At 40.4% G+C, this 13526-nt stretch overlaps 1 protein-coding gene across 1 annotated transcript in view; it reads right to left on the bottom strand.

The window, feature by feature from the left end:
• The window catches only part of SLC5A1 (solute carrier family 5 member 1), a 59707-nt gene that overhangs the window by 1535 nt on the left and 44646 nt on the right, over positions 1 to 13526 (bottom strand). Inside the window, exons 11-14 of the mRNA XM_031948955.1 lie at positions 12490 to 12640; positions 9708 to 9876; positions 7698 to 7913; positions 3779 to 3887 (exon numbers count right to left, since the gene is read on the bottom strand). Coding sequence (XP_031804815.1) covers positions 3779 to 3887; positions 7698 to 7913; positions 9708 to 9876; positions 12490 to 12640 — 645 coding nt within the window. The remainder of the gene's footprint in view (positions 1 to 3778; positions 3888 to 7697; positions 7914 to 9707; positions 9877 to 12489; positions 12641 to 13526) is intronic.

Here is a 13526-nt window from a genome sequence, read left to right as displayed (position 1 = left end):
ACCAGCTGTCCCAAGGATGACTTTCTCTACACTTGTTTACAGAAGTGGAAATGATGAGAAATATTTTTCAAGATCTTGTCAGGAGTAAGTCAGCAAAAAGGAGTGGAAAGAGCTTGAGTTTTTGGACAAGGATCCCAAGGTTCCAGTATGAGTAATGATACTTATACTTATTGTAATGAGAAAATGAGATGATGATAATGAGTCACTATTTCTTATGAGATTTGAGGCTTTCATAGTGACTTAATTATTTTTTCTCTATGCTAACAGTGACCCCAAGAAGTAGAACTATTTATTCCCATTTTTCAGACTCAATTTGCCCATCGTGCCACAGCTGATAAAAGTGAGAGGCAGGATTTGAACAAAGTCTCTTGACTCTAATTTAAACACTCATATAAAAAAATATTTTGTAGCCATAAAGAACTCTGTAAAATTTTAGAACTTTTTTTGTTTATTTCCTGATGCATTACTTCATGTACTGAACCCACACTAAGGAAATGCTCTCAGCAATGAATATAGACAACCTGTCCTGCAACTTAAAGTCTTAAAAAATTGCCCATGGCATTGGGACAGATGTCAAGTGATTTGCCAAGAATCACATCACCAGCAGGAGACACGGGTAAGGTTTGAACCTAAGTTGTCCTGATGCCGAGGCTGGCCCTTTATGCCCTACACTACTATGAATTCTCCTACAGAAGTTAGAGATGATGACTTCCTTATTCCTTCACCACTGTCTTACTCCTGTAGCACCGTGGCCCCTGGAGGTGACCCTGGGCTCTCCACAGCTATCATAATGGAATTTAAGCTCTGAAAGCTCCTCCCAATCTGGAGAGGATGAAGATGTCCAGATTTAGAAAGATTCCTCAAAATTAGAGAGTCCCAATGGCCCCCTTCAACATTAAAACCTGTAAACCTAGGATTTCTTCAATTACTTTGTGAAATATTGGCAAAATTGACATAAATCTTGGAGAACGGCTTGCTGTTCCAGAAGCTGTCCATGGTTCTGAAACCAGACCACTGGTCTTCCAGAGCAGGCTAGATTATAAAGGGGCCTCAGTGATGAATTTATAACAAAGGAAAACTTGGGTGGGTGGGTGGGTGGGATTAAAATCTTTTCTAAAATATAGGTATGGCTGCCTTGTGATTGTAATTACTCTTCTTTGCCTCCTTACATTAGACTCATATTATATAGATTTCTATAGATACAGTAGACTTAAATTAGTAAATATAGACTTGAATTAATTTCTATTTCATTAGCCTGGGGTAATTCACTTACCCTCTCTTTCCTTGTATAAAAAATAATGATGGGAACAGCACCTATCTCACATTGTTGTGAGGATAAATGGCATAGGTAAAATGTTAAAGCTAGCAGGTATAAATGCTAGCTATTTCGTTTCAGAGAGAGAGAGAGAGAGAGAGAGAATACAAGCTCCTTGAGGACGGGATCTCTTTTCTTTTTGCCTTTTGTAAAATTTCTGGTACCTGACACAAGATAGATGCTTAATAAATTCCTGCTGAAGGGATGGAGGCATATGGATTCTCTGCAAATCCCCAGACTCCCAGGCTCTCAAAGTCACCCAATCATATTTCAGATAGGTCTTCCTATAATAAATGCACTAGGATACAAAGGGTTAATTTAAAATCACAGCAACAAGGATAACTTGCTATTCAACTTTGCGTCTGATCTTCCAATGATATCTCATTGAGAGAATAAGGTGTTCCCTAGGTCTGAACTTGTTCCAAACCAACAGACTTGGTCTTGCCATCTCAGGAGTCAGATTCTCTCCTTTGAACCTCCTTGTCCACCCTCTGCTTCTCCAGAAAGAATCTTGGGAGAGTGATGCCCACAGAACTGAGTCAGTTCTACACTAGAAATCAAGAGACTAGGATTTTAGTCTCTAATGACTCACTAATAAAATAGGCAAACTTTCCCTTTTCTGGACCTCCTTTACCTCATTTGGAAAAATAAGTGGTATATCCATTTTCCTGCCTTTCTCCCAGGGCCATTGTAAAGATCACATGAATGAAAGGATATGGAAATGGTTTTGTAAGTTATAAAACACTTGATGAATGTAAAAGCTTAATATCAGAAATATCTAATACTACCATATCATTATGATAGTATGTTCCTCCTTCCACTTGAGGCACTGGTAGTATTTTAGAAACAGTATTGGTTTTAGATTCAGAGGACCTGATTTCATATCCTGACTCTGCTACTTCCTTTCTGTATGATCCTAGTCAAGTCCTCTTCCCAAGCTCTTTCCCAACTCTCAAATCTATGACTTTTTTGAGATTGGGGGGATTAAACTAAAGGATCTTCAAGGTCACTTCTGGAATCAAAAACCTTTTTGAATTTGTAATTATCCCAAAGAGGTAAAAAACAAAAAGGAAAAGGGCCAACATGTATAAAAATATTTATAGCAGATCTTTTAGGTGTGGCAAAGAATTAGGGACTAAAGGGATGCCCATTAATTGAGAAATGACTGAAGAAGTTGTTGTATAGGATTGTGATGGAATACTATTATGTTATAAGAAACGACAAGCAGAATGGTTTCAGAAGAACTTGGAAAGAGTTACATGAACTGAAGCAAATCGAAGTGAGTGGAACCAGGAAAACATCATATACACTAACAGCAACACGTTTTGATAATCAACTCTGAATGACTTATCTATTCTCAGAAATATAGTGATCCAGGACAATTTGGGGGGGACTTATAATGAAAAATGCTATCTACTTCTGGAGAATACAGATGGAAGGATACTTTTTAAACTTTATTTTTCTGGGGGGATGATCTATGTTTTCCATCATAATATGTCAAAATGGAGATTTGCTTTGAATGACTGCACATGTATAAGCTGCATCAAACTGCTTGCTTTCTCAGTGAGAAAGGAGAGGAGGAAGGGAGAAAATTTGGAACTCAACATTTTATATGTAATTGGGGGAGAGGATAAAATGTTATTAAATCATTCCAAAAATGTGTTGAATGCATTAATTATGAATGGTAACAATTTTATTATTTATTAATTTATTTTACTTCTGGGACAGGAATGGGTAGCTAGTAGCTCTCAGAAGGTCTAGGGTTCATATTTTACATAGTTCGTATTTTAATATATCTGGGTCTAAATGCACAAATAGCTTTCATTCTTCCCCTCTGTTCTGAGGATGGTATTTCTCAGGAGCTCTGTGAGCAAGCAGAGCAGCTGATGGGCTCTTTTATCACACAGACAGAAGTGCTGAAGGCTTCTACTTTTACATACACTTGCCTCTTCCAGAGAACCAGATGTCTTATTTCAGAACCGTGGATAGCTCATGGGTATGCTCTAAAGTGTTCCGACATTCGTAGCTATTTTTGTCTGAATTTTACAAGGAACAAATGCCTATAGGCTCATAAGTTTAGGGATCATCTAGTGTCCCCTATTCCCCACTAATTTTACAGATAAGGAAATTGAGGTTCAGAGAGATGAAATCACAAAACTAATAAGTTCAAGTCCAGTATTACAATTCTTAAGTCCAAGTTTCTGATATATTCTGAAACATCTTTAATAGGAATATACAGTGAGACAGTGGAAGTGCTGTGGTTAGAATCCAGGCCTCTGGGAATGGTGATGACTGCATAGCTATAGCAACATGTTTCTGATTCTCCCTCTGCTCTGATTCTGGCCACACCCTCCAATCCAGGCTGACTGTACAGCAAGAAATAGCTTTTATTTGACTGGTCTTACTATCGTTATAGGGATGAATAATTTGAGTTCTGTAAAAAGAACTGGAGTCCTAACTCACCTATTTCCAACTTGTCTTCAGAATCATCTGGGACTTCCTTTTCATCATCTGCATCTAAATCAATACGCTCTTCCTTGCTGTTCCTCAAAGTCCAACACAGGCGGTAAAGCTGAGTGGATGGTAAAAAGAGAAGCAGATTAGCAAAGGAAAACAAACAAGACTGCTGATCACAGAGTTTAGGCTATAGCCTTTGGAATCCCCAAAGGGATGTCTTGGATTCTATGGAAGGAAAGATGTTTTGGGGTAGGGAATGTAATTTAGTGCTAACTTGACTGGGAAATCAGGCACACTGATTCACATGGACTGGGAATTGATCCAAATATTTTTAGAAAGCAATGTGGAAAGGATCGACATGACCTTAGGAAGACTCACTTTCAAGTCCTCACTTGTCACAAGTCAAGTCTCTGACAACACTAGCAGTGTGACCCCGAAAAGCTGTTTAACTTCTCAGGAGCTTTAGACAACTCTTCAAAACTATAATTTGCTTAGCAGGTATTACTCTGCATTGATAAGTGAAGTCTCCTTGCTGAACTTCCCCATGCCAATGAAATTATAGTCCAATTAAAAGGGAGGGGGGAATAAAATTACATCCAAAAATTGTTCCTATACTTTGATGCAGTGGACTCACTGCTAGATTTATGCGCCCAAGGAAATTTAGGAAGGAACTATTTATCTATACAAAAATATTCAGGGCAGCTTGGTGTACCAGGGATAGAATGGTGGACCTGAAATCAGGAAGACTTATCTTTCTGAGTTCAAATTTGGCCTCAGACACTCACTAACTATGAGGTCCTGGGCAAGTCACTTCATCCTGTTTGCCTCAGTTCCCTCACCTATAAAATGAGTTGGAAAAGAAAATGCAAACTTCTCAGTATTTTTATCAATAAAACTTCAAATAGAGTCCCATAAATTTGGACACCACTGAAAACAACTGAGCAACAACAATGCAAAAATATTCATAGCAATGATCAACATAAATGAAGAACTGAGGGAAATATTAGGAGTATTATAGGAAGTGAGGCAAAGTGAAAAAAGCAGATATACTCTATATGGCACACAAATTGACCATAACTATGAAAAAAAGAAAATATTAAACAGCAAAAAATGCTCTAGTTTTAACTAGAGGAAAATGTAACTGTAAAATGTAAACAATATGATCATCTATCTCACAAAGTGGTTGGAAGATTCAAATTATATTATCTATGTGTGTATGGTGCTCTGAAAACTATAAAATGTTATGTAAAGATGACTTTCCTTTAAAAGGAATAAAGTACAAAAGAATAAAGTTAAATGAAGTATCAGCCTCAATCACTGTTCAAGTCTGTTTTGTTTTCAGGCAATATATACAATATATATTACATGTATTATATAGATATGTATTATATATTTTATGCATTATAATATGCATATATGTATTATAATATATATGTATTATAATTATGTATATATGTATATATTATATATACAATATATATAGTAATTTGATTATATCTGCCTGCTTGTCTAATTTTAATTTTATTTTTTATTTATTTATTTTTGTTTCTCACTTTTTATTTATTTAAATTTTTAAAATTTATTTTATTTTATTTATTTACTCAATTTTTAATTATTTATTTATTTTTGTTTATTTAATTATTTATTTAAATTACCAATTAAAAGAAGAGGGAGAACTTTCCATTCCTATCATGTGTGTGTCTGTTGTTCACTTACTGAGAGACCAAGTGATATCAAAGAAAAACTCCTGACTCTGGAGTCATAGAACACCTGAGTTTAAGTCCACCCCCCACCTCCCGGCCAATGCTAATTAAGCAACGAGTTGTGTAACTAAAGCTAGATCAGCTCCTCTCTCTGAGGCTTGGTTTGCTCACCTGGGCCATTTATCTCACAAAGTGACTGTGAGGCGCAAATGAAATCTCCCCTTTTGGACAGCTCTCACAGGCAAGCAGTTCTTGTTTTGTGGGGAAGTTTTAAAGCACATGGCGGAGGTGATCAGTCAGGAATATGAAATAACATAGGCCACTGCCCCTGCCAGCCCTCTCAGCTCTGCTCCAGTTACAGTATTTTGGCCTTCTTGTTACACAAGGGGTCAGCACCATGGCTAGGGGACAAGGCAGCATCACTGGGGCTGTGGAACCAGGGCATCTTGGGAGGGGGGGGGGGGGCGAGGAAGAGACTGCAAAGGTGAAAGGTAACCTAGCTAGGCCAGTCAATTTGTGTTCCTTTAAGCAATTTGTGCCATTTTCACAGCAAAGGGTGAGCCTTACTGGTTTGAGAAGGACGCCACCACATTGGCTGAGTTTCCTCAAAGAGAAATCTCCCCTAAGCACCCATGATGCTCGTCTGATACGCTAACTGACAGGGAAGCAGCCAGAGAATGTACCTGCACATCCTTTTCCTGGAGGAACTATTCATAGCATCGTTCACATAGTACTACAAGGTTTGCAATGTTTTCTGCCCATATTATCTCATTTGGTCTTCTCTACAACCGTGAGAGGTAGGTACCATTATCATCTCCATTTTACAGATGATGAAATGAGGTTAAATGATTTACTCAGGATCGGCCCACAGCTAGGAAATGTCTGACTTGTAATTGACCCGCTCCAGTGCTCGGTCCCACATCTGAGGGGCCTGGCGTTGGAATCAATTATGGGCGAAGAGCTAAATCTGTGAGGAAATCTTTCAGGGGCAATCCTGACTGCATTGCTTGATTCTGTCCCATTAATCTCACAGCGCTCTGCAAAGTGGAAATGTTTTGTTAATGCCTTCTCTCTCCTGAAATCACCTTGTTTTTCTGAGCTGTGTACATGCGGTATATCCCCTGCGGAATGGGAACCTTTTGAGGACAAGTACTGGTTAGTTTTTGTCTCTACATCCCCCAATACCTAAGGCCAGTCCTTGTGTGGAAGGTATATATGATAAATATTTGGAGAATTTAATTGGATTGAATTAAGCCAGGGTGAAGAATCAGGCTAAGTGTGTTTAGGAGCCTGCTCCAACTCTCCAAAAGCTCTGAGAGCTCATCGTGTACGTTCTCCCTCCAACAATGAAGGTCCTAAGTCATCCATACTTTCCCATTTCTTTAAAGGCTGAACAGATAAAAGATAAATGCTACCAAATTACAAAGCACAAGAAAGGAGATGAGAAGACCTTCCCTACTCCTTTGCAGAAATGTAGGCTAAAAGGGAATACAACACACAAATGTTGTCAAATTTTCCAAAGGATTGATTAATTGAATTGATTTTTTCTTGCCTTTATCTTTGTTTTTTAAAAAAACCTATTGAATATATTGAATTATTCTCTAAGAGGTGAGGAGAGATGATCGAAATAAAATGTATTTTTAAAAATCAAGCAGAAACTTTTGTTTTTCTTCCCAATTATTTTTACCTTCTTCTTAAATCTGATTTTTCTTGTGCTCAGGTTAACTGTATAAATATGTATACATATATATATATATACAAAGTATAGTATTTAACATATACTTTCATATGTTTAACATGTATGGGGCTGCCTGTCATCTGTGCAGGGGATGGAGGGAAGGAGGGGGAAAGTTGGAACAGAAGGTTTTGCAAGGGTCAATATTGAAAAATTACCCGTGCATATGTTCTGTCAATAAAAAGCTATAATAAGATTTTAAAAAAAGAAACTAAAAACATCAAGCAGAAGTGAGCTAGCCCAAGGTTTGTTCTGATCAGGTCACCCACTGACACCTTGAGCTCAAATTTCACAATCAGAAAACTGATGCTACCGTAATTCATCAATAACTTTAGGGATCTGACAGTAAGATTAGGAATTCCTTGGGAATCTGATAGTCAGATTGCGTATTTCTTAGGGACCCCATAGATCTTGGTCGATTAAAAGCAAAACAAAAGACAAGAGGGCAACGATCAATGAAAGACTCCTTCAGAGCGATAACACTTACGTGCACATCGGGGATGGGCTTAGTCAAGAGAGAGACAATTAAAATGGTGATGATGGACACAAAAAACAAGATGATGGCGAAGTAGAGGTAATGAACTTTACAAATTATGTCGGGACAGTTGCTGGGCTCCATACAGCTGCCCGTCCCGTAGGCAAACTCTGCAATCATTCGAGACAGTCCAATCAGGAGTCCCAAAATCAGCCCCCAGAAGGCACCCTGCAAAAGGATGGAGAAGGCATGTTAACTGGGAAGGCAGATTCTTCTTGGGCAGCCAAGTTTCTAGGGTCCAGGAGGTGACTTGATGTCAAGTGCTAGACTTGAAGTGAAAAGATCAAGATTTGAATGCTAACTTCAGTCAAGTCATGGAACCACCCGGGACCTCGATTTCCTCATCTGTAAAGTGAAACTAGTGACATTCTAACTATTTACTTTACTTTTTGTGATGTATACTTAGTCTTGTCTCCTTAATGAATTGGAAAATTCTTTGAGAGACAAGAAACACCATGTCTTACACTTCTTCTGTGAGGGACAAATGAACTTGCAGGTGTGATGGCAGTTTTACTTGAAGAAGACCCAGTGTCAAATGCTAACTCTGAAACTACCCAGCCACATGACCCTGGATAAGTCATTCAACCTCCCTAATTTTCCCATTACCTCATTTATATATGATTTATCATCACAAAATTTGAGAGACAGAGAAACTAACTGAGCAAGAATCCCTCCCAATACATCCCAGGGAAGGATGGTCTGGCCCTTCCTTGAAACTCTCTGGGGAGGAGTTTCTCAAAGGGGCCGATCTGACTTTTGGATGGAAATGATTCTTAGAACATTTTCATTTCTTATATCACTATTTCATTTCTTATTTCAAACTTAAACTGATCTGTGCAACGCCCGTCCGTTGTTCCTCATTCTGCATAATGACTCTAATCCTTTATGTATTTAACATCCTTTCAAGTCCTTGAAGAGAACGATGTCTCTCCTGGAGAAGGCAGTGTAGTGGAGAGATGAGCCTGGAATCAGGAAAACTCTCATTGAGAGTTCAAATGTGGCCTCAGACGCTTACTAGCTGTGTGACTCTGGCCTAGTCACTTCACTCAGTCTGCCTCAGTTTCCCCATCTGTAAAAGTAACTGGAGAAGGAAATGGCAAACCATTACAGTATCTTTGCCACAAAAACTCCCAATGAGGTCCAAATGAAGGATCTGACATAATTAAAAAAGGATTCAGCTACAAATATCTCCTCTGAGTCTTCTTCTCTTGGGGCTCTGCATCCCCAGTTCCTTCTTAAGGAGTGATCTAGGAGACTGTCAACATCTTTATTGCTCTCTTTTCTCTTTACCTTATCCATGTTTTCCTAAAATATGGTCCCCAGGGCTTAGCAGATATAACCTGACTAGATTCCGTGAAACTATAACTTCCTTGTTCCTAAACACTAGGTCTCTTTTAATGTCATTAACTAGCACATTTACTCAGGAGCTGCCAAATCACATGTTGACTTGTATTGATCCTGGGGTACATTAAACCCCCAGTTATTTTGTCAGACAAATGTCTAAGTACATTTCCCCTAAATTATATTGGGGAAATTGATGCATTGAATCTATCGGATGCTTTGACTTTAATCCTACAAGATCTCACCTGTTAATTATTAGGTGTAACTCATAGTTCCAGCTGTTGAAATCATTTTAAATCCTAATTTCTATGGGGAAAGAAGCCAAGAGGGAAGTGACTCTGGTCAAGCTCATAGAGTTATTAAATAACAGAGCCGAAACAGGAGATCGGGTCTGAGGGTCTTTCCTCACACGATGCCCAATCCCTGGTTTTCGTTGGTTCGCTTACAGTCTCTAGGAGTCCTGCTTCTTAATCCCTCTCTGCTGCCTATGGCTAAGAGTTCTGAGGATGGTCACAGCTTTGGCAAACAGAGCCCACTGGGAACCCCGGGGGAAGATTCCGCTTCAGGGGAAGGGTCTACATTTTCTGAGTATAACGACATTTCTCCAAGGCTTGTACACACCGGCTCGTTGACTCTTTTGCAGAAAATGGCCAGCAGGAAAACAGCAGCGATGGGTGGCCCCAGGTAACTGGTGATCGATTGGATATAGTCAAAGAGCTGCCCACTCTGCGCCGACTGCACAATAGGGACCCAAGCAATGCTGACGCCGATTAGTACCAGGATGAACAGCCTGCAAATGGAACCAGCCAACAAGCATCAGGAGACCCAATTCACTTAATGGAGCAATCAAAACACATGGGAGGATACAAAGGCTCAAAGGGACGTAAAAATGGCGGCGAAGCATAATGAGCAAGTCCATTCATCTGCAGCCCCGTTTTCCTGACTAGTCCCAAGGCAAATCACTTGTTCTGAATGGAACGTTCTACCTCTGTGGGAATCATCTGTGCCAGAAATAAATGAAAATGTGTTTGACTTTCTCCCCTAATCATGTTTTCTGTCAGGAACTCGGGCTCAAGCATTGCTTGTCTATACAGTCAAGTCACTTTCATGTCTTCTTAAGCTAATGAACTTTCACAAAGAGCGTTCCTTGCCTCATGTTTTTCTGCCCCTAGTGATATCATCCGGATACGATTCCCTAATTTTACAGATGGAGAAACCGAGGTCCAGAACGTGAAAGTGGTAGAGAGGTCCCGCAATGAAGCATTTACTTCAAGGAGAGCAAAGACAGAAAAATAGGTCCCACGTACACCAATATATTCATAGGGGCCCTTCCTGGTACAACGAAGAACTGAAACAAAGTTTTATTGCTTATTCCTGAACGCTAGGTCTCTTTTAAGTTATTAAATAGTACATTTATCCAGGAGCTGCCAAATCACATATTGACTTGTATTGATCCTGGGGTACATGAAACCCCCAGATATTTTTTCAGACAAATGTCTAATTATATTTCCCCTAAATCGTATTGGGGAAATTGATAGATTGAATCTACGAAATCTCCTCTGTTAATTATTAGGCATAACCCATAGTCCTAGCTGTCAAAATCATTTTGAATCCTGACTAATTTCTATGGGGAAATTTGATTGGGGACAGAGTAAACAAATTTCAGTATGTGAAGGAATAGAACATCACTGTTCCATAAGAAATTCTGGCTATGAAAAACACAGGAAAGAATAAGGAGACTTAGATGAACTGATGTGGACTGGAGTAAGTGGAACAACGGAGGGGGAAAGAATCTGAAACCAAAACCTGTGATCTATAATGACTGAATTTCGTCTTGTAAAAGAAATGAGATGTATGGGACTGCCTGCCAGTTAGGGGAGGGAGTGGAGGGAAGGAGGGGAAAATTGGAACAGAAGGTTTTGCAAGGGTCAATGTTGAAAAATTACCCATACATATGTTTTGTAGATAAAAAGCTATAATTAAAAAAATAAATAAATGAACAAACAGATAGATAGATAGATGGATGGATAGATGGATGGATGGATAGATACATACATACATACACAGAGACAGATGAATGAATAAATAAATAAGCAAATAAATGAGTGAATGAGTGAATAAATAAGTGAAAAAACATAAATAAATAAATAAATAAATAAATAAATAAATAAATAAATAAATAAATAAATAAATGAATAAATAAATGAATGAATGAAAGAAATGAGAAACTGCATTTCCCTCCCTTCTTTGCAGCTGGGACATTATGAATGTGGAACATTGTGTTCACCATCAGTCCTGGTTAATGTTTGGCTTCCACTTGGCTGAAATCCTTTTTTTCCCCTTCTATTTTCCTTTTTAGGGATAGTTATTTGGGGAAGGAAGGGATGAGGGGCATAAAGGGAAGTGAAACAAATACAACTTTTTTAACGTAATAAAAGGAATGGACCAGCTCAGGATGAAGGGTTTTCCCCAACAATGGAGGTCTTCCGGCCAAGACTGGATGATTACTTTCTGGGGATGTTATACGGGCTTTGGTAGGAGCATGGTGATGGGGGAGAAGGAAGAGAGAAAATGAGAAATCCAGGGTGACTCCTAGGTCAACAGAGAAGATAATGGCTCTCTCAACAGTAACAGGAAAGTTTGAAAATATGGAGGACTGAGGGAGAGGGAAAAGATAATAGCTTCAGCTTTGGAATACGGTTTCTTCAGCTCTCTCTACCTTTCAGGTGTGCAAGTTTCTCCATGTTTGAATGTATTGTAGTCTCAGGACCCTTCCAGCTCCCACCTTCAATGGACTAAGTTCCAAGATTTTAAAGTCCGTCCACATCCTAAGTCCTTGCTAGCTCTGACAACCCATGTTCTAAGCCCTCTCCCAACTCTAGCACTCTGAGTTCACTCTCAGTTTTTAAAATTCTGATATTCTATGTCTTCAGGTTGTTCCCCACTCCCGGCTTTGTATCCTCTGTCCCAAGACCCTTCATTCTTAGATCTAGCTGCATCCATAATTCAAGAGTATGTCTTTATTCCAGTTTCACTGGAGGAGGTGTAAGGATTCTAGCCTTCCTGCAGTTCTGACATTCCACGTTCTAAGGCAGGGCTTCCTGAACTTTTCCATTCCCAGCCCCTTTTTGCCCAAGGAACTTTTACACAACCTCAGGTAAGTGGGTGTCTAGACTAGGTATAATAATCAAGAATTTTCTAATAATAAATCATGATTTTGTGACCCCCTACGTTCACTTATGAGACCCCACATGGGGTCGCAAGTTATGGTTTAAGAAACTGGGTTCTGAGGAACCTCCCGGGTCCTTCTAAGGTCCTTCGCCTCTCCCTTTATTTGGTTTCTAAGAACCCCCCGGCTCCAGCCCAGCAGATTCAGGCTCCAACAGGGGGAGCACAGCCTTACCTGCCGGCGATCATAAGCTCCTTCTCAGACGCCTTCTTGCGGATTTTGGTGTAGATGTCCATCGTGAACAGCGTGCTGGCACTATTGAAGATGGAGGTGAGGGAGCTCATGAGGGAGGCCAGCATGACGGACAGCATCAGGCCGCGGAGACCTAGAACACAAGGGAGGCTCCTGAAGTGGCTTCTGGGAGAAGCTGCTCTCCGGCTCCCCAGCACTGAGTCATGCTGATTGCTCTCCCTGTAGCCGTCCAGGGACGTTGCCTTGAGAGCTGGAGGAGGCCCCGGGCCCTGAGACGTCAGAAGCCAGTTTCTGCATTGTTCTCCAACCACGTCACCACCCCAAGTGCCCGAGGATCTGGCTTCTGGTCTTGCCTCGGCAACTACTTCACTGAATAATCAATAAATCGTTAGTGATCGACTGATTTTGAGCAAAACATTTCTCTCCGAGCCTCAGTTTCTCCATGTGTAGAATCAGACCATCTGATCTCTGAAGTCGCTTCTAAATACATTTAGCATTCTGAAGTCCAACGTCTCTCCTGGTATCAACATTCTATGAGCAATTTCCCCCTCAGCTCCAACTTTCTATGTTCTAAGGTCCCTCCCACATCTAACAATCCATTTTCAATCTTTCCCAGCTCCAAGGCCCTTCCCACTGCTGATGTTTTCTGCTCTCAGACCCCTCCCAGCCCTGACATCCCCTGTTCTAAGCCCCCTCCCAGCCCTGACATCCCCTGTTCTAAGCCCCCTCCCAGCCCTGACATCCCCTGTTCTAAGCCCCCTCCCAGCCCTGACATCCCCTGTTCTAAGCCCCCTCCCAGCCCTGACATCCCCTGTTCTAAGGCCCCTCCCAGCCCTGACATCCCCTGTTCTAAGCCCCCTCCCAGCCCTGACATCCCCTGTTCTAAGGCCCCTCCCAGCCCTGACAGTCTATTTTCTGGAATTCTACGACTTTGTGCTCGGTACAGAACAGTGACTGCCGCACAGCACCTCCCTCAGTGAGCCTGATGAGCAGAACTGGCCTGTGCCGCCCCGCCCGCA

The sequence above is a fragment of the Sarcophilus harrisii genome, chromosome 1 (genome assembly GCF_902635505.1).
Source record: "Sarcophilus harrisii chromosome 1, mSarHar1.11, whole genome shotgun sequence".
Taxonomy (NCBI): Eukaryota; Metazoa; Chordata; class Mammalia; order Dasyuromorphia; family Dasyuridae; genus Sarcophilus; species Sarcophilus harrisii.
This window is presented reverse-complemented; position numbering and strand designations above follow the sequence as displayed.